Source organism: Lissotriton vulgaris, chromosome 7, assembly GCF_964263255.1.
Source record: "Lissotriton vulgaris chromosome 7, aLisVul1.2, whole genome shotgun sequence".
NCBI classification, from domain to species: Eukaryota; Metazoa; Chordata; class Amphibia; order Caudata; family Salamandridae; genus Lissotriton; species Lissotriton vulgaris.
The window spans coordinates 1,103,037,675-1,103,060,248 of record NC_141695.1 but is presented as its reverse complement, the minus strand read 5'-3'; the positions used below and the strand labels follow the sequence as shown (position 1 = coordinate 1,103,060,248).

The following is a 22,574-nucleotide window of genomic DNA, read 5'->3' as shown; positions in this document are numbered from 1 at the left end:
AATCAACTTATTTCGGATCCTGCCTACCTTGGACATTCTACAAAGACCATTTACGAGTTTTTGCCTTGAGCAAAATACCCGTTTTTCTCAAATTGAGTGCTACATAACACTCTTACAAATGTGTAATTTTAAGGCAATTACCCTCTGTCCTGAGGATGAACCTTTGGTGTCTCTGGTTCGAAACGTCGTCAACACCATTACACTAAATGCATAAGTTGATTTATACTTTCTATTGCATATGTGTATGTTACAGATTGTCTGGTATATGATTTATTTCAATCAGATGTCCTGTTATTGCCTGCTATTTTTTTCATGTTGTATGTTTTCTTAGTGTGTTAGTCGGACACCGGCTGGTGTCCCGCTTCTATCACACTCTGTGTTTTATTGTTTCATGATTACTGGTGTATCAGGGTAATAAATTGTCCGGCTGGACTTTTTTCCCCTCAAAGAATATAGTTCCATTTGTTCTATATCTATTTTCCTTTATAGTTTCTTCTTCTAAGGACCCCTGTTCTTGACAATAAAGTACCTACCCATGGTCCTTAGTATATTGCGCCTTGGGTTCCCTTGTCCTGTTCTAATAATTCCTTGTTGCAGTCATCATATGTTGTATTTATTATTTATTTTTGTGATTGTATATAGCACAGACATGGCCTGGAGGCATCAGAGTGCTTCACAATAAACCCAGAACATATCAATCTCAGATAGAAAATATACACATACTTTAAAGGTGGAGTTATCACCGGGTTAGCCTCTCCCATGAGATAGAGTGAATCACACATACAACGAAACATAGCAATGAAAAGCAGGCTGCATAGGACCAAGTGAGGATCATCAAATGGATCGTGCAGGTGGAGTTTAGCATGCAATTAGAGGGAACTTGAGGCAGTAGGAGCGGTTTAGGCCAGGTGTTGATCAAAGAGAAGAGCTTTGGGGTCTTTTTTGAAGGTGACATTTCATATGGTCAGGCCGAGGCTCAGCAAGAGGGAGTTCCAGATTTTTGTTGCGCTTCCGTAGAAAAGTTTCTTCATGTATCTCTTGTGGTTGAAGGTGGGTGTTTGAGGAGGAGTGATAAAGCATTTCTTGAATCTTCGTCAACACCTTAGATTTTACATTTCTTGGAGACGGAGAAGGGTAAAGAGGGGTGAAAAACTTTGAGTGGTACATAATATGCAGCAGATGAAGTAAGTATTATGTTGCAAATGCAGCAATTCTATAATTATGCTAAAATTGCTGAAGTCTCAAAATCGCATAGTTCCGGTTGCCCTGATCATATCCACTGAAACTTGTAATTCGGTGGAGGGAATATCCATCACGTTTGTGTCAGAGTATCCTGTATGCCAAACTCTAATTCAGGCTCTAAATTTGGTAAAGGTATTTGAAATATTTCTGTTTTGCATTTCTGATCATTAACTGATGTCACAGATATCTTACTGGTGATCTAATTAAATGAGTTGATCTTGTGCTTTATATTGTGTGTGTGCCCTGAATTACGTACTCTTGTCTAATTCATTCTGGTGTATTGGTTTTCCATTAGGTGCCTATGATGAGTTTCTGCCTTACATCCTTATGGGAAGTCTTACTGTGCTCATGGGGATCCTTACACTATTTCTCCCAGAAACACATGGCGTACCTTTGCCCGAGACCATTGAACAAATGCTGAGAGTGAAAGGGTGAGTTATTCTTCCTTAACTGTCTTTTTGTCTGTGCATTGTTATAGCAGATTTAAATCCCTATTATAATTTACCAAATCCAAAAGATGCTGTAGAGTTTGTCTGATAGTTCAGATTAAAAGGTGCCTCCCAGCATGATAATTCCTGGTTTCTAAGTTCAAAGTTAACGCTGCAAAAGTCAAGTGTATCATTATTATGTGCCTCACAGTCTCTCTGATGGTTGACCCACTGCGATGTCTTTGTCGCGACCATGCCTCTCTGTGATTCGTGTGCCAAGTTTAGACTTTGTCTGCGTAGTGCACCTGGCATGACTATTCTTGTTCCTCTCATTATTATTCTATTTACAGTCTCTGACAATTCTTCATGGATCTTTTTGAATGCTAACATCTCCTCCTTGTTGACTCCTTCTTCCATAGTTCTTTTACAGCGATAGAATTGAACATGCCAAAAATTCCAACAAAGCGCTATACGAAACCACTAAACAGTTAGCCGGTCTCTCTCAAAATTTGACTCCCCCTCCTTCCCAATCTCTCTGCGATGCCTTGGCCAACTTTTTCTTTAGCAAGGTCAATGACATTTACTCGGTTTTTGCCAACAATATCAACACTCCCTCTAAGCCATTCACTACATTCCCTACCGGTCCAACTCTTTCTCAGTTCGCAGATATCTCAAGCACCCAGATTGCGGATATCCTATCTACCAAAAGATTGGGTTCCGCTCTGGACCCATGTCCGGTTAAAGTTTTACTACCTGTCATTAAAGCTGTTCTTCCTGCCATCACTCTGATTTGTAATTCCATGTTCAGTACTGGCACTTATCCAGCCCCTTTAAAAAAAAACCTCATCAAACCATTGCTAAAGAAACCACATCTTGATATGGAAGAGTTAAAGAATTACCGTCCTATTGCCAGCCTTCCAGTTCTGGCAAAAATAGCCGAAAAAGCACTGAACCAATAACTAACGGCTTTCTTAGAGGAACATCATCTTTTGGACGAATCCCAGTTTGGCTTCCGCCAATGCCATGGGACAGAGACGGCTTTGATAAAAGCCACGGATGATATCAGAACCATCCGTGATGCCGGGGGGACAGCAGTCTTAATACTGCTTGATTTATCGGCAGCTTTCGACACGGTCGATCATGCTACCCTGATCGACCGTGTCAAGAACATGGGTGTTCTTCATAATGCGAAGAAACTTCTGGCCTCTTTTTTGGCTGATAGGACTCAGGTGGTTACACTGGGATCTTTCCATTCGCCTACCTTGTCTCTGCCATGTGGAGTACCGCAAGGCTCATCCCTAAGTCCGACACTTTTCAACATTTATGTGTCGGACCTTGCCAACATCATTCGTGCCCATGGGATGAGCCTTACGTCCTATGCAGATGACACCCAGTTAGTCCTTGCCATCAAGAATGACGGCCACAAAAGAGCAGATGACCTTAACTTAGGCATGAGGGCAATTGGGACCTGGATGGCTTCCAATTGCCTAAAATTGAATTCCGAAAAGACGGAAGTAGTCATTTTTGGACATCTGATACCGGAATGGTCTCCGCGTTGGTGGCCTTCGTCATTTGGCCCCCCTGCCCGAGCCGGTTGGCAAGGTCAGGAATTTGGGAGTCATTTTTGATGATCGCCTCACTTTTCTTTCACATGCCAACCAGATCACCTCCTCGGCATTTTTTAAACTAAGACCTATCAAGAAAATCCTTCCCTTCCTTCCCGATACAGCTGGCAAAACCTTGGTTTCCTCTTTGGTATTATCCACCCTTGATTCCTGTAACGTCCTGTTCCGAAATGCTCAAGAAGGAGTTCTGAACAAAATGCCAATGGTTCAAAACTCTGCTGCTAGGCTACTGGGAAGACTTCCCAAATATCAATCTGCCTCGAATACCATCAGAGACTTACATTGGCTACCTATCAGAAATAGGATAACATTTAAATCCCTCTGTATAGTCTACAAGGCCTTGCATAAACTTGGCCCAGCTTTCCTTGCCCAAAATCTCACCCCCTACTGTCCGTCCAGAACCCTACGCTCCTCCAGCCTAAATGACCTTGTGATTCCTCGGACCAAATCTGTCGCATGGGGTGACAGAAGATTCCTGGTGTCAGCCCCCATGCTCTGGAACTCTCTGCCTCACTCGATTAAAACAAGCCCTTCGCTATGGTCCTTCCGTAAACAACTTAAGACCTGGCTTTTTAATCAGTAAATACAGCCTTTTAATCAGTAAACACTGCTCTTCCCTCTTGGGTTAATTACTGCAGATACTTTAGCGCTGAGATGCCCTCTGGCCTTTGTTAGCGCTTTATAAATGTTATTAATAAATAAATAAATAAAATAAATAGTGCTATTGTTGTTGACGTATCTCCATCTCTGCTGTCTTGTCACTACTTTCAGCGCTTGCATTGTGGCATCCCTCCCTGTTTCTTGCTCTATTTCTGCTATTGGTATTGATGCCGGAGTGTTCTGTTTTAGCACAAAGTTTAGATACTCTTCTGCTATTGATGTGTTTTCAGGTGTCTGCAGTAAGGGATGCAGTGACATGTAATCAGCCGGGTTGTGTTCTTTTCCCGGATGGTGCACAATCTTGAAGTCGTAGTCCATCAGTCTTATTCCCCATCGCTCAATGCGAGGTGGTATCTTTGTATTTGGATTGCCATATATTGTCACCAGGGCCTGATGGTCAGTTACGATGGTGAATTGTTTCCCATAAATGAACATGTGGTTGTGCTCACATGCCCATACCGTGGCTATGTTTTTTTTCTGGCTGCGAGTAGGCCCTCTCAATGTCAGACAGACTTTTGCTTGCATATGCAACAATCTTTCGTGGAGAGTCCCTGCCCGGCAGATGTTTTGCTAAAATTACTCCTATTCCTATCGGGCTGGCGTCCACCGTCAGCTCCGTGCATAGCAGTGGATCGAAGTAGGCAAGATGATCCTCCGCTATTACAGCATGTCTGATGGCCTCAAATGCCCTATTGCATTATTTAGTCCAGATGAATTTCAGACCCTGTTGTGTAAGTTCTCGAAGCGGGGTGCTCACCGTGGCAAAGTCTTTTATGTATCGAGCACAGTAGCTGGCAAGCCCAAGAAATGACCTGACTTCTGTGACATCTGTTGGAGGACTCGCCTTTTCCAACGTCTTCACTTTGCTGGAGTCTGATCTCATTCTTTGTTTGGAGAAGATATGTCCAAAGAATACCAGTTTATTCCTCTTTAGTTCGCACTTGTCTTAATTCAGTGTTAGGCCTGCTTTTTCCAGATACAGGCATACTTCCAGCAAAGCTCTGTCATGCTCTTCATCTGATTGACCAAACTCTAAAATGTTGTCACTGAAGTTTAAACTGTTCTTTACTGGCCTTATTACCTGCCTAATGGTCTCCTGAAATATTTCTGCTGCGGATGAGATGCCAAAACTCAATTGTTTGTAGCGAAACAGGCCCATGTGTGTGGAGAAAGTAGTAATGTACCTTGATTGTGGGTCAAGCTCCAGTTGATGATACCCTTTACACAGGTACAGCTTTGAGAACCGGCATGCACCAGTTAGGCAGCTGATCATGTCTTTTAGGTGTTGCCCAGGGTGTCTTTCCCTTTAAATCGCAGTATTTGGTATCCTCATGTCTACACATTTGCGAATCTTGGATGTGTTCTTTTTTGGAACTGCCACTATTGGAGACACCCATGGGTTGGCCCGTCTGCAGGCTCTATTATGTCTTGGCTCATCAGACTTTGTATTTTCTCTTCTACCTGTGACTGCAGGTGTATAGGCACTTGTCAGTGATGCTGAGCTACAGGTTTTATTGCCTCATTGATATGCAGTGTTATTTGCCTTCCTTTTAATTTGCCTAGGCCTTGTAGTATTGCCGGATAGTCTTGCAGAATGTTCTGTTTCTCTGACATGTGGTATGTCATTGTGAGGAGGCCCATCACCTGCACTGTAATGTTGCTTAGCAGACATGGTGCTGGAATGTCTCCCCGTAGCACATGTATTCTTCTTTGCTTGACCTGTCTTTGTACAGCAATGTCTCTGTAAACTTCCCAATGTTGACCACTGGTTGCTTCGAGCCCCAGGTGAAGACATCAACAGTGGATGGTAATAGTGGCGGTTTTATTTTCATCTTTTCATATTCTGACATGCGCATTATGTTGCATGTGGCCCCACTATCTAGCATGAAACATGTGCTGTGTCTTCCTACTTCAATGTCCACTGTCGCTGTTTTCTTTATCTGATGTTTCTTTATGAGATGAATGTGCTCTGGCTCTCTGTCTTCCCCAGGGGCATCGGACATCAGATATAGTCGTTCCACGTCTCGGGTGCTGCTATTCCATCCGGTTTAGCTGAGGAGCTGCGATTTGCCATTTCCAAGGGTCTGGCATACCTGCTCGTTGCCGTCTGTGGTCTTGCTAGTCTTCCTCGCTCACTTTTAAACTGTTCACCCATGCAGGCGCTTGCAAATTGATTGTCTCTGTTGCTTTTCATGCAATTTCTGACCCATTGCCGGGCATGCACTAACAGGTGGAAACTCGAGTCCGCATCGATAACATGTTCTTTCATGCGCTTTTCTTGGCAGTGGCGCAGTTATTTCTTTCTACCTGTTGTTTCCAAACATCCGATTTGTTTGCTCTACTCTTCTTTCTTTTCCCAGTTCCATCTGTCTTACATGCGTTGTTGCTCTCGGTTCCACCTTGGTCATGGTCAGAATTTTCTCCAGCGAGGTTGGTTCCTTTAGAATTTGTGTGCGGAATTCTACAGACTGACAGCCTTCAATGATGCGCAGTTGAATTGCCTGTTCATTGTCAAACTTATAGAATTCGCAATATGTGACCAGTGTTCGCAGTCTTTTTGCAAAGTTGTCAAGGGACTCCTCTGATCGTTGGCACGCGTTGTTGAGGGTGTTACTTTCGAAGTCAATATTTCTTTGCGGGTCAAACTTGTCTGTGAGGCACTTTATCAGTCCCTTAAATGTTGCTGTTTGATCTTGGGGGAATGAAATTAGCAGGTCTTCCACTTCATGCCCTACAAAGTTTAAAAATACATCTGTGTGTTTCGCTTCTACGATGTCTGTTTCGCACATGTATCTTTCAAACTGACGAATCCATCTTTTCCATCTGATACCTATCTGTGGTTCCGATAAGCTGACTGGAAGTAGCCTGCAAAAGATTGCTTGTGTGTTGGCTTGTCACTTAATGGTTCAACCATTTTCTTGACGTGCAGCTCTAGTGCAGGTCTTGCTTGTGCGTAATTCCTTTTCTTATTAGCACTGTGATAATCTACTTTCTGTCTCTATTTGTCTCTTTATATTTTGCTCTTTGTCCTTATTCTTCGCTCTTTAGCCTTTTCTTTTGTTGTATTTCCTTTTTTACGTTGTCTTTTCCTTTTAATTCCCCCTTTTGTGTTGCTTTTGATATTTGTGTAATTCTTTTTCTTATTCGCACAGTGATAATATACTTTCCGGTTCTATTTATCTCTTTACATTTTACTCTTTGTCCTTATTCTTCGCTCTTTAGCCTTTTCTTTTGTTGTATTTCCTTTTCTACATTGTCTTTTCCTTTTAATTTCCCCTTTTGTGTTGCTTTGTGATATTTGTCTGACTTTAAAATGGCCGCCGGGCCTACCTCGATGCTGATTGGCGGAGCCTGCCTGACGTCAAAATGGCTGCCGCAGTCTCTCTAGATCAAGACTTCTGCTCTGTTCGCCTGACCTTAAGGCCACCGGGCTTTCCTTGATGCTTATTGGCTGAGCCTGCCTGACCCCAAAATGGCTGCTGTGTTCCCGCGATATTTCTTTAAATTTACACGCTATTTGGCAGTCTTTCGGGATGCGGCTAGGGCACAAGCACAGTTGGGTACACCACTTTCAAATGCACGTGCAATTCTTATGCGCACCGATGGGTGCACCGCTTGCTGTCAGGCGGTTGAGGGCCTCTTACCGCTTTTTCACTGTGGCCGGAGTGGGCTCCTGTGTCCTTGCTCCGTTTTCTGCTTTCCGGTGCTCGGATTAGGGTGGGCTCCTGGCTCCGCTTCTTCCTGCAACCGAGTTGGCTCCTGATGTTGCGGCGATTCTTCTATCTTTGCCAGCGGACCAGGGTGGGCTCCTGGCTCCGTCACTTAGTCATGAAGGACTCTGGCACAGGCAATTCGAAGGTCCTTGGCACACGCTTCTGCTGTCTTCTTGGATCCCGCCTTCGTCGCCAGTTGTCGTGTTCTCTGCCCCAGGAAACACGCCAGAGTCAGGTCAGTCGTCTTTATTCTTTATTGGTTTCAGTTGCTACACATTACATGTGCGTCCGCTTTCCTGCCCTCGTTGTTCTCAATGTCTCAAGCCAAACTAATGGCCCTGTAGTTTCCCTAGCTCAGTCTCTCTGTCCCTCATCCATGTTCTATATGTTTGCGATATAGTTTTTGTTTCTATGTACCCATGAAGTAGTATAATTTCTAATGGCGACTTCTCCTTCATATCCTCTTCCTTTGAGATGCCTTAGTTGTATGTAGCTAAACATTTTGTGTCATTAGCATATCATATTCGCTCTAATGGTGTTCAAACGGTACCACGCCATTGGCATCATACACATCTTCCAGTTCACACAGTCCAATATTGTCACATTTACGACCCCTCTTGAGTGTTGTCACCTGTGGCAGTTTAAATCCCATCCACAGAGGTGTTTTGGGAGGTAGTCATTTATCACATTTCATTTCTTTGTTAAGTCTCTGCCAAGTTTGGACCACTGTCACCGTAGACGGTATGATGTCTTTTCCCAGCTTACCTCCATACAACGCGTGTATTTCGCTTTTGTCACCAAGTTCCTGGCTATTGTCACCCAGTTCCGGTCTATCAATACAAAAAGCCAAGTCATCCAAAGTCACAGAAGCCCATTCATTTACTGTGACCACTTGAGCCACCTGTAATATTTTTTGGTCGAGCCTAGAAGAGCACTTGCGCTGTTTGGGAGATCTGTTGTATGTACCAACTGGGCCCTGGAGCATTGTCCCAGGACTTGTCTGCTTCCGCATTTGCTTAGGAGCTTTTTTTACTAGCAACTGCCTCTATTTACTTTTCTTGAAGGAAAACGACTAGCAGCGGTCAGTAAAATACCAGAATCGCTTTGGCATTCCCTACATTCCATTTTGTGGAAACTTGTCTTCCGCGAGCACCCATTTACAATAATATTTTTTTTGATTGTTGATTGTTTAATTTTCATTGATTTTATATCAAATACAGAGCTTTGGACACAACCATTTCCTGCTGATAGGCACTATTTCTCTCTATGTGTTCTCAAACCTGGCGTGTTCCACAGTTTGATGTTTACTTATTCTTTGCCCCGTATCTAATGCTCGTACTCAGCCTCTGTGTGCCACCTTCTGCCATTTCTGTTGTGTTTAGAGCTATTGCATAATGCAAATTGATGCCCTTCCCTTTGCTGAATGTGATGAGGCGAGTCTCTCATATATCACAGATATATGATGGCCTTGGATGATTGAGACCACTCTTAAGGACTGGGGCAGTAGAGTTGGGGTAACACCTGCACCTCAGAGGGTGTTGAGGCCTGTTGTACATCCCTGGTTTAGAGCTCAGTATCTCGCTGTCTTGCACTGCAAGTTCCTGCTATCACATTCAGGAACCTCACAGCTTCACATGAGCTGCCCCAAGGCCATGCAGTCTGATATCATCTCTCATCCCACCCCACCATACACTTTTTATGCCTCCTTATGGCGAGATACCTTGGCTATTTCCTAAAATTATAAATCCTAAAATCACCTCCTGAGAACGTGTAACATCAAATCACGTGACATGCAAATTTCACACCCTAATACAAGTTATGCCTATGTACAACTGTAAATCATGTGACAGAGTGTTCCTACAAGCTCCAGACTGCTTGAATCCCTCGGAATACTGAATATCGGATATGACACATGCCCTGTTCTGGAGATCATGGGTTCAACTCCCATTAAGGCTGACTCAGCTTTGCACTCTTCTTAGTCTTAGTTTTGAATGCTAATAAAGAAACTTTAACCTTCTGAATTCGCTAAAGAAAGTATAGTTGTGTGTGTTATTTTGCTACCTCATGTTTACAGAACTAATAAATGTTAAATCGACAGTCACAATCACTACATAAAACAAGCTTTGGCAGTGCCTACAGGCTTTGTTTTTTTGTGCGCTTTTTACCAATGTTGTTCAGAAACAGAAAACTCAATAAATCAAAAAGTGTCATGATCTGGAGCGATCCCACAATAATCGAGTTGGACTCTTCACTTCGACGTTTACTAAAATCAACTGGGGCTATATGACCATCCGTGTAGTTATTATGAGGAGGGGGAACATTCTGGTCCTTTTCTACTGGCGAATCGACACAGCATAGTAGGTTAAAAAAAAGTATTCCTGTGCATGTTCGTGCATCACTGCGCTGAAAGCCAGGTAGAGATACTGAGTACCTGATTTTACTTGTGCTTCTGTGATAAAAAAATATATATAATAATCATTGGAAGTCATTGGATCTTCCCTGTGTTGTGGTGATTACCATGAGCTGCGGATGTCATTATGCTGAAGATGCATGTGAGCGAGGCTACACTGCAGTAATGTGCACTAATGTATAGTGCGATAATGTGCCTGTTAGTGTCAAACTCTCCATGTTTAAGAACAGTAGATGTTTCAGCACCCTGGATAATGTGCTACATGGCTAAATACTTACAACGCCCCCAAGGGCGAGACCGATTGCATGGCAAATAGGTGTTTAATATTTGGTAGTGTGATAACTCCTCCCTATTGGGGTCTCTGTAGTGTCGACATCTCGATTCTTTACTGACCCCCTGCCCACAGCAGTGTGCCCACAGCAGTGTCCTCAAAAATGTATTGATTTTTATGAACAGCGCGTCGTCCAGTGCATATGGACAAATTTGCAATATATATATATATATATATATATATATATATATATATATATATATATATATATGTATATATATATATATATATATATATATATATATATATATATCAGACTTGGCAGCGCTATACTTTTGAACGTTACCACCCTGCCGAGAATGGACAATGTCAATGTGCTGCAGCTCTTGATGTCCTCATACAGCCTATGCATCATCGGTCCCAAGTTGTCATCCTAATGTGCCTTTGACTCCTTAATTATTTATATGTCAAACTTTTAAAGTGGCTCATCTCATCGTTAATAGCAGGTCTGCTGGCGCCAGCCTGCTCCCCTACAGGAAATTCAGGGGCTTCTCCCAATTAATGGCGAGCCCTGAAATTTCACAATAGCAATGGAAAATTTCAGAAAGTCTCAATAGGGAGGCAACTGGCTGGGAGATCTTTATACAGCACACCATTGACCTTGACCCTTGCCTGTGTAGGGTGTGGCAGTGCCGGGTCCTTGAAAGGGAGGAGGGGTGGGCGCTTAAAAGTGCGCATGTAAATTTGGCTGGTCGTCTTAGGCCAGCCAAACAGACATGCACACTTCTATTTCTCCACCCCAGCTGTGGAGAAAAGCTGCAGGCTCCTCCGCAGTGTCTTATGGCAGACTAGGCCGCTCAGACCAATCCTGGCCCTGCTCCCCTAGCATGAGAGCAGTGTCAGTATTCGGTGGGGAGCCTGAGCTTTCCCAGAGACTGCTGGGATTGAAGAATCAAGGCAGGCGTAGGAGGCAGCGAAAGGTAAGGATTTTAAAAATCATTATTTTTCCCTAAATTCCCCGTCCCCCCGCCTCTCCCCCCACTTTAATTTTGTGGCAGCCGCCACTGACAATGTTTTCTGTGTTGAGGAGAGAAAACGGATGGTACGAGTCGCATTTCTCTGTAGACTTCCCTGCCTTAGGAATCAATGTGATTGTTGCTGCTTCTAAGTCCCGATAGCGCCCTCAGTTTGAAGCCTTCTGTGTACATCGCATGCAAAGGGGCCTGCTACCTTCCTCACCATTTTCCTAAAGAAATCCAGTGGAAGCCCGTTAGGTCCTGGTGTCTTTCTTGATTGCAGTTGAGCAAGTGCATCTCTGACCTCTTCTACCCTGATATCTCTCTCCAATCATTTCACGCTATGTGGGGTCAAGTATCTAGTAGGGCAAACTTGGCAAAATCGCCAGCCTTTTCTGGTGATGTTGCTGACTTTGGCTCATAAAAACTTTTAAAGTAATTTGCAAACTCTGTGGCTATTGCTCCACCTTCCACCACTCTCACTCCATCTGCTCTCCCTATCTCTCTGACATAATTTATTTCTCTCTCACAGTTCCCTAACTATGTCAGTATTTCCCTGGTTCCGTATAGCTTCTTCTGTTTCACTAGCGAGGTTAACTTGACTCCATGCTTGGCGACTGCTCTAAATTCTCCCTTTTTAAGACCTAGTTACCTTCTACAGCTCTGCTATGGGCACTCCTATCGTCTCTCTCCAATCTTATCAGATCCTGCTCAAGCTCTTTCATATGTCTAAATGCCGTCCTACAATCTCCCACCTCCCCATAGATTATCACTCCCTGAATGGTCGCTCTGTAGGCCACCTACAATGTCCCTGCTTTTTCTACTGAACCCGTATCGACTGTAAAGTAGTCTTTATTGGCCTTATCAAGTGGTTTTACTTCAAACTTATTTGTGAGGCACCATGTGGCCGTACATCACTCTTTTTCTCTTGTGGTTTCTTAGTCTGTGGCTTGACTGACAGAAGGGGATTGTCAAAGATTCCTCAGGCATAATATTCTGCATCTGTTGATCCCTAGTAGGGTAGAAAAGTGATCTATTCTAAACACCCTGTTATGAGTATGACCTCTCCGTACTTTGCATGGTTCTCCACAAATCTCCCAGACCTAATACTTGAGAACCCTTCTAATTTCCCCTTCAGGGTAGAGTTATCCAGTTTTGTGCTGATCTGTCCAAACGTTTGTTCAGTACTAAATTAAAATCACTCCCTACAATTGTATTGTACTAACCAGTATTATGATCTCCCCCTCCCAGACCCCCTGTACAGCCATGTAACAGCCTGCTTCATCTGCCAGTACTTTCTTGACCATTATCGCTACCCCTCTAAACCCACTTGTGTAACCTGCATGTCCCACTAGTTTAAATGTGTCTCTTCCTAGACATTCTGATTTGTTACCTTTCATATGCGAGTCTTGCAGGTATACTATCTCAGCTTTGTATCTGGTGAGTGCTTTCATCAACAATGCCCTTTTAATTTTATTGCATAAACCATTCACGTTCCAACTCAACAATGATAGTGTCATGTGGCATTCCAAGGTAGTAAGGATATGTGCCTGCTTAGTCTGCCCCCTCAACAATCTCCCAACCTATATTTCTGTGCTGTGGTCTTAAAACTCTCAACCACCTCAATTCACGGCTTGTCTGTCACCCAAATACCACCATTTTAACAATTGCAAATTCCAAAGAGTGTCTTCCAGTAGTCCAGATAAGCGCTGGTAGTTGCAGTGACAGGACAATGAGTGTTGCCACAGACCGTTTCCAACATGGGGATGTGCAACTTTTCTCTCCCAGTTGTAGTCTTTGTGACTCTGTGCTGTCTTTTGTTTCAGTTGCCCTGCTCCACGGCGGCGACCATATTAGTCAATAGAGTTTTCCTCCGTCATCCAGTGGCTGTAGTAGTAACCCTTTAGTACCAGATGGCGTCCAGCTTTCAAAGAATGCTCAGTAAAGTATTATATAATAGCTGTCATTGGCATCATATGCGGGTCACTCTATCCTTCCCTTCACCATGCTCAGATCCAGTTACCTCTGCACCACTGACTTCTTTATCTGAGGCTATAGCTTTCCAGTGTTTGTCACTAAGCAAGACATTCCGCTGTTTGAGTTCTTCCACTGTTTTGCCTGTTCCTGCCTCAGCTGTTCCTTAGTTGGAGTGTTGATTGTCCAAATGTGTGTTTCCGTTACCGGCCTTTTTTCACCTTCCAGTCAGGGTCTCTTTGTGATTTTTCATCCAGAGGGAGCTAATGCGCCTGATTTTTAAGCGAACTCCAGGCTTCTTCTGCCGTCAAGAATTGTAACCTCTCATTATGTATGATGCACAGTTTAGAAGGGCGAAAGAGTGCATACTTAATGTTTAGATGCCTTAGTGTTCTTTTCACTGGAAAAAATGCTCCCCCAATTTCTTTGCACCAGAGTTGTGTAGCCTGGGAATATGTTCACGTTACTGCCATCTATTTGCCAAGGACTGTGGTTGTGGGAGATTTTTAGTTCTGTTATCTCTGTCTCTAAAGTTCATCAGGCGTGCAATGAGGGGCTGTGGTGGAACACTTGGCATAGGCGAGGCCCCAGGCACCCTGTGGCAATGTTCCACAGAGATGGTTTGTCTTTAAGGCTTCAGGTTTTCCATTTTCACTGATATTTACATATAAATACAGACAGAAAAGAATGTGTTTCCTGCCTGTACTTATTTTTAAAAGCAGAAAAATACTGAAAATTGTGCTTCTCGTGAGAAACTCTCCATGCCGTCTTTAATAAATTCTAGGCAACAGCTGAGCAGGCAGACACCATAGAGGGTTAAAATACAGGAAGAGATGTCCTTAAATACAGGCATATGTTAACATATATTTGTAGTATGATGCTAATATGTACCTATGAGTGTAGGCTTTTGTTATACGTGGGTGCTTAGTTTGCTAAAACATGACAGGCATCCATGTTTGCGTGCATGTCGAAGGGTTATATAAATGCAGATATATATACTATTTTACAACTACATTTATTCTTTAAACACAAAATAAATATGGATAAATACCAGTGAGATGGCCAAAAAATAAATATGGATAAATACAGACAGAAATGTCAGAAAAATAAATACCATAAAACTGGGAGCCCTATTTGTCTTGCAAGACAGTTTTCGTTTGCCACTCTTCCAAAAACAGTTCCACTTTTGGTCCTTCCATTCTTTTCCACACATCAATTAGCTTTGTTATTACTCTGGGTTCTGCCTTCCATATCTTCCAGGCGAACGGTGGGAAGTTTAAAATCTTTAGCCATTGTGGTGCATATCTGATAGACATCTAGCCGCAGATTCCTTACCTTAGAATTTCCCAGATGTCAGGGTGCATCTAGAAGATTTTTGCTCGAGCAATATCCTTGCGCTGCAGTAGGTGACGTTGGTCGGATCTGCATGGTGTCATCTGGGCCGGAAATTACGTTTACGTTGCCTATACAGGTGTCACCTTGGCGTGCTAACGTCTGTTCTGTTCTTTCCTTGCCAGCTATTACAGACCCGTGAAGAGCGATTTTTTTTCAACGTTTTGTCGCCAATTTTTGGTATGTTTAGTTTATTACAATTTCAAAGGAGACATCTGGATTCAAACCGTGCAGCGCCTGCCATCGCGCCATGTCAGTGATGGATCCTCACTTTAATTGTCCCTGGATTGCAACCACAACTCGAAGTTGTGCTCTGAAGGCTATGAGGGAGTAGTCTAAAGCTGTTTGCTTGGCGTTTGACTCCACATCATTCACCCTGGAGGTCTCGTTCCCGGTTGAGAGAAAGGTCCGAGCACCGCTCCGGGAGTCCTAAGTCCTCATTCACCCACTGAAGTGGTCTGGTCAATCAGGTAAAAAGCTTAAGAAACACAAGAAGTCGAAGTGCACTTCAACTTCTTCCTGTCGGCTAACGTGAAGGAGGAGTCTCAAGGCTCTAGGCCTCATTGTGCGGAACCTGTACATGGGACGACTCCTTGCTTCCCTGCCTTTCCAGGAGCCTGAGAAACCCCTGCCTAGCTTAAAGAATTCAATGACCTCATGTGCGTCATATTTGACCTGACCCTCCCGGCATGCCTTTGGGCCCTGGAGGCGCAGAGGGGGCTCCATCAGATCTCGCGCCAATGGCTTTGGCGCCAAAGCCCCTAATGGTTCCAGTGGTGAATACGGACCATAACTAGTCGTGCCCCTGCGACCTTCCCTGACCTGGCCCCCACGCCAAGACTCCAGATGTCGCCGGACCGCCATGACCCAGAGCCAGAACTGTGCCTATCGATTTCGGCGCTAACAGCACCCTGGTGTCCTAGGTCGGTTCCTCAGTATTATTTTGAGGGGCTAGGAATTGGGGTAGATTGAGAGGGGTCGCTGGAACCTTTACTAGACCAGCCTGAGCACCAAATAGACTTGTATGAGGAAATGGATTAGGCCAGTGACCTGGATATCTCCCCGTGTTCTGGCCTGCTTCTTTCCCCTTACCTTGGTGACAGAGGAGAGAGCTTCATATGCGATGGTGGTCGGAAAGGCAGCCGAGGACCTTCAGTTCCCTTAAGTGGAAGTCAGGGCGAACATCTTAACAGAGGTCCTGCAGCCAGGTATCTCCTCCTTGGTACCCCTCCTACCTCTGAACCGAGCGATGACTAATGTCCTACTGGGAACCTGTTCCAAGACCAGCACACAGGCTCTTGTGAACAGGACAGTCACCCATTGCCATCGCACTGTACTGGGTGAACCAAAATTCCTCACTAACCACCCTACACCTGAGAGCTTGGTAATCCAAGCATCTACCTCACAAGACTCGTTCCCTTCCTCACTATTGAACAGGGAATCCAAGAGGCTGGATAGTCGAAGCAAAAAGATTTTAATCTCTGCCAGCCTTGCATTGCGTAAACCAAAATCAAGGGTTAGGGAGTGAAGAGGTAGTGCTATGGTGGATGCATCCTCCTCCATGCAAGGGATTAGAAAACAAAAAGATCCACCTCAAAGAGGTTTACTGTATGTCTAGAAGTGTAAGGCATACACAATGTTTGTTAAAATACCCCTCACACACCAAAAGGGCCCTTGGTGTCAATCTTCATCATCGGGGTCTTCCCGCCCGCTGCGGGACGGGTCGTGCTGCGATTGGCGACTACGCTGGAGCACTTTGGTATTGTAAGTGCTATGTGAGGTGTATCTGTTGTGAGTGAAAAGGGACAGGGATGAATGAAAAGGTGATGTTAAAAAATACCTGGCCTTATGGATTCAAAACACTTTTTTGGTCATAGGCTGGTACTGTTAAAAAGAGTGGGTCGGAGAAATCATGCTAGTAATGTGCTGATTCTCCTGGGGGTGTCAACATGTTTCAAAACTGTAAATACTTCTTCGCCAGGACGGAGTATGATCCCTCAGTCACTCACTATGTTGCTATCAATATGTGCAGAAACATATGTACAAGTGGTTTTAAAAATACAATACCTATGTGGTACGGGTATAAGTTTTCTAAAGCTTTATCAGTATTTCTGAGAATAAGCCTGTAAAAAGAGAGAACAGTTATTTCCGGTGCGCTCCCAATGCGCAAACACAGATCACCTATGGAAGAAAAGGTGATGCATAGTGAATAAGATATTCTATAGTTAAACATTGGTGCCGTGACCGTACCGGTAAAGGAAGGGGGAGACAGTACACACAACGAAACAAACACAAAACCGAAAGCACACACTCTATATGGTGAATTCAGAGTAGGTTCTTTTTGGCTAAAAAGAAGTGAGTTCTGTTTGGAAAATAACCAAGAGTACATACTAGAAACGTAAGGAGTCAATGCTCCATGAGCCTCCGGGTTGCGCGGTAAAATGAAACTTTCATCTGTTTGTATGGGGAATAAAGAAGAAAAAAAGAAAAACAGAGTCTTGTATTATTGCTCCTTGGGGAAGAAAATGCCTCCAAAAGCAATCGTTTGTCAAAGGGAAAAAAATTTGGTCAGTTCTCTCCTCAGACGGCTACGCCGTACTTACATATAGTCGTGGAGTCATTCCTTCCTCTCTCGCCAACCCGTCGTTCCATGGTGTGGAGGAGAGGGCGAGCGTATTTATACATTACTCGATTGGTTAATTGTTTGGAAAGCGTTTACACCTGCCCGTATTACGTCTGTCCGGAAGTAGCGTAAACACTAGAATGGCCCACAATTTTTACGGAGGTTTTTTGGGGGCCATGTTGGTACTAGGAAGTCGCCCACCTCAAATGTAATTGTTAGTATGCCGCAAGTGCATCGAGAAACACTTGCCCTGTGCGCTCGCTAAATTTAGATGTCCACAAAGTTCAGAGGGAGCAAGTTGTAGTCACTCAAGATACACACGGTTAAAACCGGCGGCCATGTTGGTAAGAGGAAGTGCTAGAGTGTAGCCTCAAGTAGCGGGTAATACTGATTGGTTGGTTACCGCTGCGGGCTTACGAACCTTTGGGCATGCCTATCCTGGTGTAGGCTAGATGTGCCGACTTAATCGGAGCGAGGAATGTTTAAAGAGGTGCAAAAAGATGCAACTACAGTCGATGGGCAATCCAGAAGTATGGCGTTATACAGACCAAATAGATTTGTATCATTATCTAGAGGCAAAATCGGTAATGCGGGTGGCCCATCATATAAAGAGGTAGAGGTTTAGGTAAACTGAACTATCATTTGATGGATGTTTGGTGTACATAGGGCTCCTCATACCAGAGAGGGTAAAACATGTTAGTAATTAATGTATGAGGATAGGGTATATAAATACATCCCTGGTAGTGGTAGAGGCTACTGTATACTTGAGGAGCCAGAGAAAGTGATTGTTAGCTTAGAGAGAAGTAACTGTAATTGTAGGGCTAAAGAGGAATAACTGTTATGTAGACGTGGTCAATGGGGACTTGGACGTGGAAAAAGAGGATTCCAAGTTGAATATGCACACTGACTGTTGAGTACTAATTTAATTGCGCCCACGGAATGTCGTCGTTGAGCCCTGTGATATGTGTGCCGAGGCGGAACACCCAACGCTATTCTTTTTCAAGTAGGCCTCTTTCATTCAGGATCTGCTCAATCACAGTCCACTGCAGATCTTTTATGCTATGACCCATTGTTAAATAGTGGCTGGCCATCTTGATCGTGCTCTTCTTGCATCGAATTTTACTCTTATGCTCGCCGATCCGTATCTTTACCGGTCTCAACGTCATTCCTACGTATTCCTTGCGACAGGGGCAAGTAATAAAGTAGATGACATTTTTGCTGTTGCAATTCGTGAAAGTTCCCATGACGTGCCATTTGCAGATTTTATAGTTTTGCTCTTCTTGGTTAATTCACAAGTGCTGCATGAGCCGCAAGGATGATGTTCCTGCACAGATTGTAGTCTCGTCATGCAAGAGTTTTGTCCTTCAGTGACCCTAGGTCTCGTGTGAACCAATATGTCCCTTAGATTTCTACCCCTCCTGTGTGAAAACATAGGTTTGGGGAAATAAAGGGTGCCACAATTGAAGATTTTCCAATGTTTATTGACTATTTTGGAGATCCTGTTGGAATTAGTATTGTCGGTAGTCACACAGATGGGACGTTTTTCAGGTTCCTTTGGTGACAGGTTCTCTAATAGAGCTTCCCTGTTGTTGTTTCTGGCTCTTTTTAGACCTTTCTGTACAATCTTTATAGGGTAGTTTCTTCTTAGTAGTTTTTGTTCCAGATCAGATGCTTGTTTTTTAAACTCAGAGACATCGGAACAGTTTCTACGGAGGCCAAGAAACTGTCCATAAGGGAGATTATCTCGCAAGTGTCTCAGGTGAAAGCTATTGTACAGAAGGAGGCAGTTTTTGGCTGTGGGTTTGAAATGGGTGTTGGTCTTAAGTCTTCCCTGGTCTGGATAGATGTTGAGATCTAGAAATACCAGATTTTTATTGGATGTAGTGTGAGTGAATTTTAGGAACCTATCTTGTAGGTTCAACCGTACCATGAAATTTTCAACTGATTGTATGTCTCCTTTCCATATTACAAGGACATCATCGATGTACCGTCTCCAGGTAATCACCTGGTTGTAGAAAGGGTTTTGTTGTTGTAAAATTTGTGTGGACTCTAAATGGTGTACATAGAGACCAGCCAGGCTAGGAGCAAAAGTTCTGCAAATGCTGGTCCCATGCTTCTGTAAGTAGTTGGACCCCTTCATAGAGGAAGAAATTGTTTTTTAAGGCCAGGCTGATACACTCAATGACAACATTTCTTGGGGTGTGGTAGTTCCAGGTTGTGGAAAACAGAACTTCCTCAATTATATCAAGTGTTTCGTTGTGGGGTAGACTGGTGTACAAGCTCTTGACATCCAGTCCCATTAGTACGTTGTTATCAGGGTCAAAGGGAAGGTCCTCAAGAAGTTGGAGTACAGCCTTTGTGACCTTTAAGTGGGTGCTAGTTTTCTGGACTAGAGGTCTCAAAAAAGCGTCCACGAATTGCGAGAGGGGTTCGAGTATGGACCCTATGCCGGATATGATCGGACGGCCAGGTGGATACACTCCCTCTATGTGGATCTTCGGGATTGTGTAGAAGTACAGTGTTTTTTTAGGTGTCTTTTGGGTGAGGAAATCGGCTTCATTTTTAGATATCCAGTCGTGAGCAATTGCCTCCTATACCATCACCAGGATTCGGATTTCCTCCGTTGGGTCATCTGGTAGGATTCCATAGTTCCTTAAGTCATTGAGTAGCTTTCTGCACTCTCTGTCATAGTTTACCAGGGTCTGGATGACAATTGCCCCACCCTTGTCAGCTGGTGTTATGACTATGTCAGGGTTATTTGCCAATTTATGTAGGGCTTCTTTTTCCAACCTTGAGGTGTTTTTGAAGGTGTCTCCCTCGTTAGCTGTTAGGTTTGCCAGATCCTCCATGACCGCTTTTTCAAAAGTGAATACCTCCACAGGTAAAGTTGAATCAAGTGGAGTGAAGGTGGATTTCTGTCGTAATCCTGTGTCCGTTTGATGTTCATCTATTGTCTCATTGCTTTTAGAATCCTTGAAGAAGGCACGTCATTTCAGTTGCATATGAACTCCTTCATCTCTTGGCAGACTTTAAATTTGTCCATTTTATTTGTAGTGACTACAACTTGCTCCCTCTGAACTTTTTGGACATCTAAATTTAGCGGGCCCACAGGGCCCGAGTTTCTTGATGCACTTGCGGCACACTAAGAATTACGTTTGAGGTGGGCGACTTCCTAGTATCAACATAGCCCCAAAAACCCCCCGTAAACATTGTGGGCCATTCTAGTGTTTACGCTACTTCCGGTCAGACGTAATACGGCCAGGTGTAAACGCTTTCCAAACAATTAACCAATCAAGTAATGTATAAATACGCCACTGCTCGCCCTCTCCTCCACACCACGGAACCACTGGTTGGCGAGAGAGAAAGCAATGACTGCACGACTATATGTAAGTACGGCGTAGCCGTCTGAGGAGAGAACTGACCACATTTGTTTCCCTTTGACAAACGAATGCTTTTGGAGGCCTTTTCTTCCGCAAGGAGCAATAATACAAGACTCTGTTTTTCTTTTTTTCTTCTTTTTTCCCCATACAAACAGATGAAAGTTTCATTTTACCTCTCAACCCGGAGGCTTATGGAGCATTGACGTTTCTAGTATGTACTCTTGGTTATTTTCCTACCAGAACTCACTTCTTTTTAGCCAAAAAGAACCTAATCTGAATTCACCATATAGAGTATGTGCTTTCTGTTTTTTGTTTGTTTCGTTGTGTGTACTGTCTCCCCGTTCCTTTACCGGTACAGGTCACGGCACCAATTTTTAACTATAGAATATTTTATTCACTATGCATCACCTTTTCTTCCATCGGTGATCCGTGTTTGCGCATTGGGAGCGCACCGGGTATAACTGTGCTCTCTTTTTACAGGCTTATTCTCAGAAATACTGATAAAACTTTAGAAAAAGTATACCCGTACCACATAGGTATTGCATTTGTAAAACCACTTATACATATTTTTCTGCACATATTGATAGCAACATAGTGAGTGACTGAAGGATCATACTCCGTCCTGACGAAGAAGCATTTCCGGCTTCGAAACATGTTGACACCCCCAGGAGAATCAGCACATTACTAGCATGATTTCTCCGACCCACTCTTTTTAACAGTACCAGCCTATGACCAAATAAAGTTTTTTGAATCCATAAGGCCAGGTATATTTTAACATCACCTTTTCATTCACCCTGACCCTTTTCACTCACAACAGATACACCTCACATAGCACTTACAATAACAAAGTGCTCCAGTGTAGTCGCCAGTCGCAGCACGCCCGGTCCTGCAGCCGGGCTGGAAGACCCCGATGATGAAGCATGACACCAAGGGCCCTTTTGGTGTGTGAGGGGTATTTTAAAAAACTGTGTATGCCTTAAAATTCTAGACATACAATAAACCTCTTTGCGGTGGATCTTTTTCTAAAGCCTTGCATTGCGGTCAGTGAACACTGCATGTCTATTGGGCCGTTACACCCACACCTTGTGGGAAACGGCTGCGCAAGTTCTGCCACAGGTTCTGGAAGAGGCTCAGGCCATTCTCTCCCAACCGGTATCAGACGGGAGGGATGCCGCAAAGTTCACTATTCGTTGTGGGCTTGACACCACCGACACACTGAGTAGAGAAGTGTCATTGACGGTGGCTGTTTGACTTTACACCTGGCTGAGAACTTCTGGTTTTTCTGGGAATGTCCAGGATTCTCTTATGGACATGCCCTTTGATGGCACCCATCTCTTCGGAGACCAGGTAGACATTGCCCTGGAGCACTTTACGGACTTGGGGGCTAGGGCTAAGTCTTTGGGTCGTTTGGTGATATCTTGTCTCCTTATCGTCCCTTTCGTGGCCACGGAAGGGACTTTCAGCCATATCCCAGGCACCAGACAGCGCAAGTTCAGCAACCTCTGCACTGCAGTGAGCGTGGCTCCTTTTGACCCTGTGGATCAGGCGGCTAGAGGTCCACTCACTTCACTCCTGTCCCTGAAGCTTCTAAACCTTCCTAGTCAGTCCCTTCAAGATCATGGGCAGCAGGTTGGTGGCAGGATCAGCAATCACCTCCACAACTGACAAAGCATCACATCGGACAAGTGGATTCTTCAGGTAGTCCGAAAGGGCTACTCCCGCCCTTTTAAGACTACCCTTCCCTCCTTGCCTCCCACTTACAGCCGGCTGACGGAGGACCACCTGAACTGCTTCAGTATGAAGTAAGGACTCCCTTGGCCAAGGGTTCCATAAAGAGCTT

The 22,574-nt window shown here is 44.1% G+C and overlaps 1 protein-coding gene across 2 annotated transcripts in view; it reads left to right on the top strand.

Annotated features, from left to right (window-relative positions):
- LOC147702977 (organic cation/carnitine transporter 2-like) overlaps positions 1 to 22,574 on the top strand; it is a 562,174-nt gene that overhangs the window by 480,127 nt on the left and 59,473 nt on the right. For both annotated transcript variants that reach the window (XM_086931557.1, XM_086931559.1), the window contains one exon: positions 1,538 to 1,673. In XM_086931557.1, the coding sequence (XP_086787683.1) occupies positions 1,538 to 1,673 (136 nt within the window). The remainder of the gene's footprint in view (positions 1 to 1,537; positions 1,674 to 22,574) is intronic.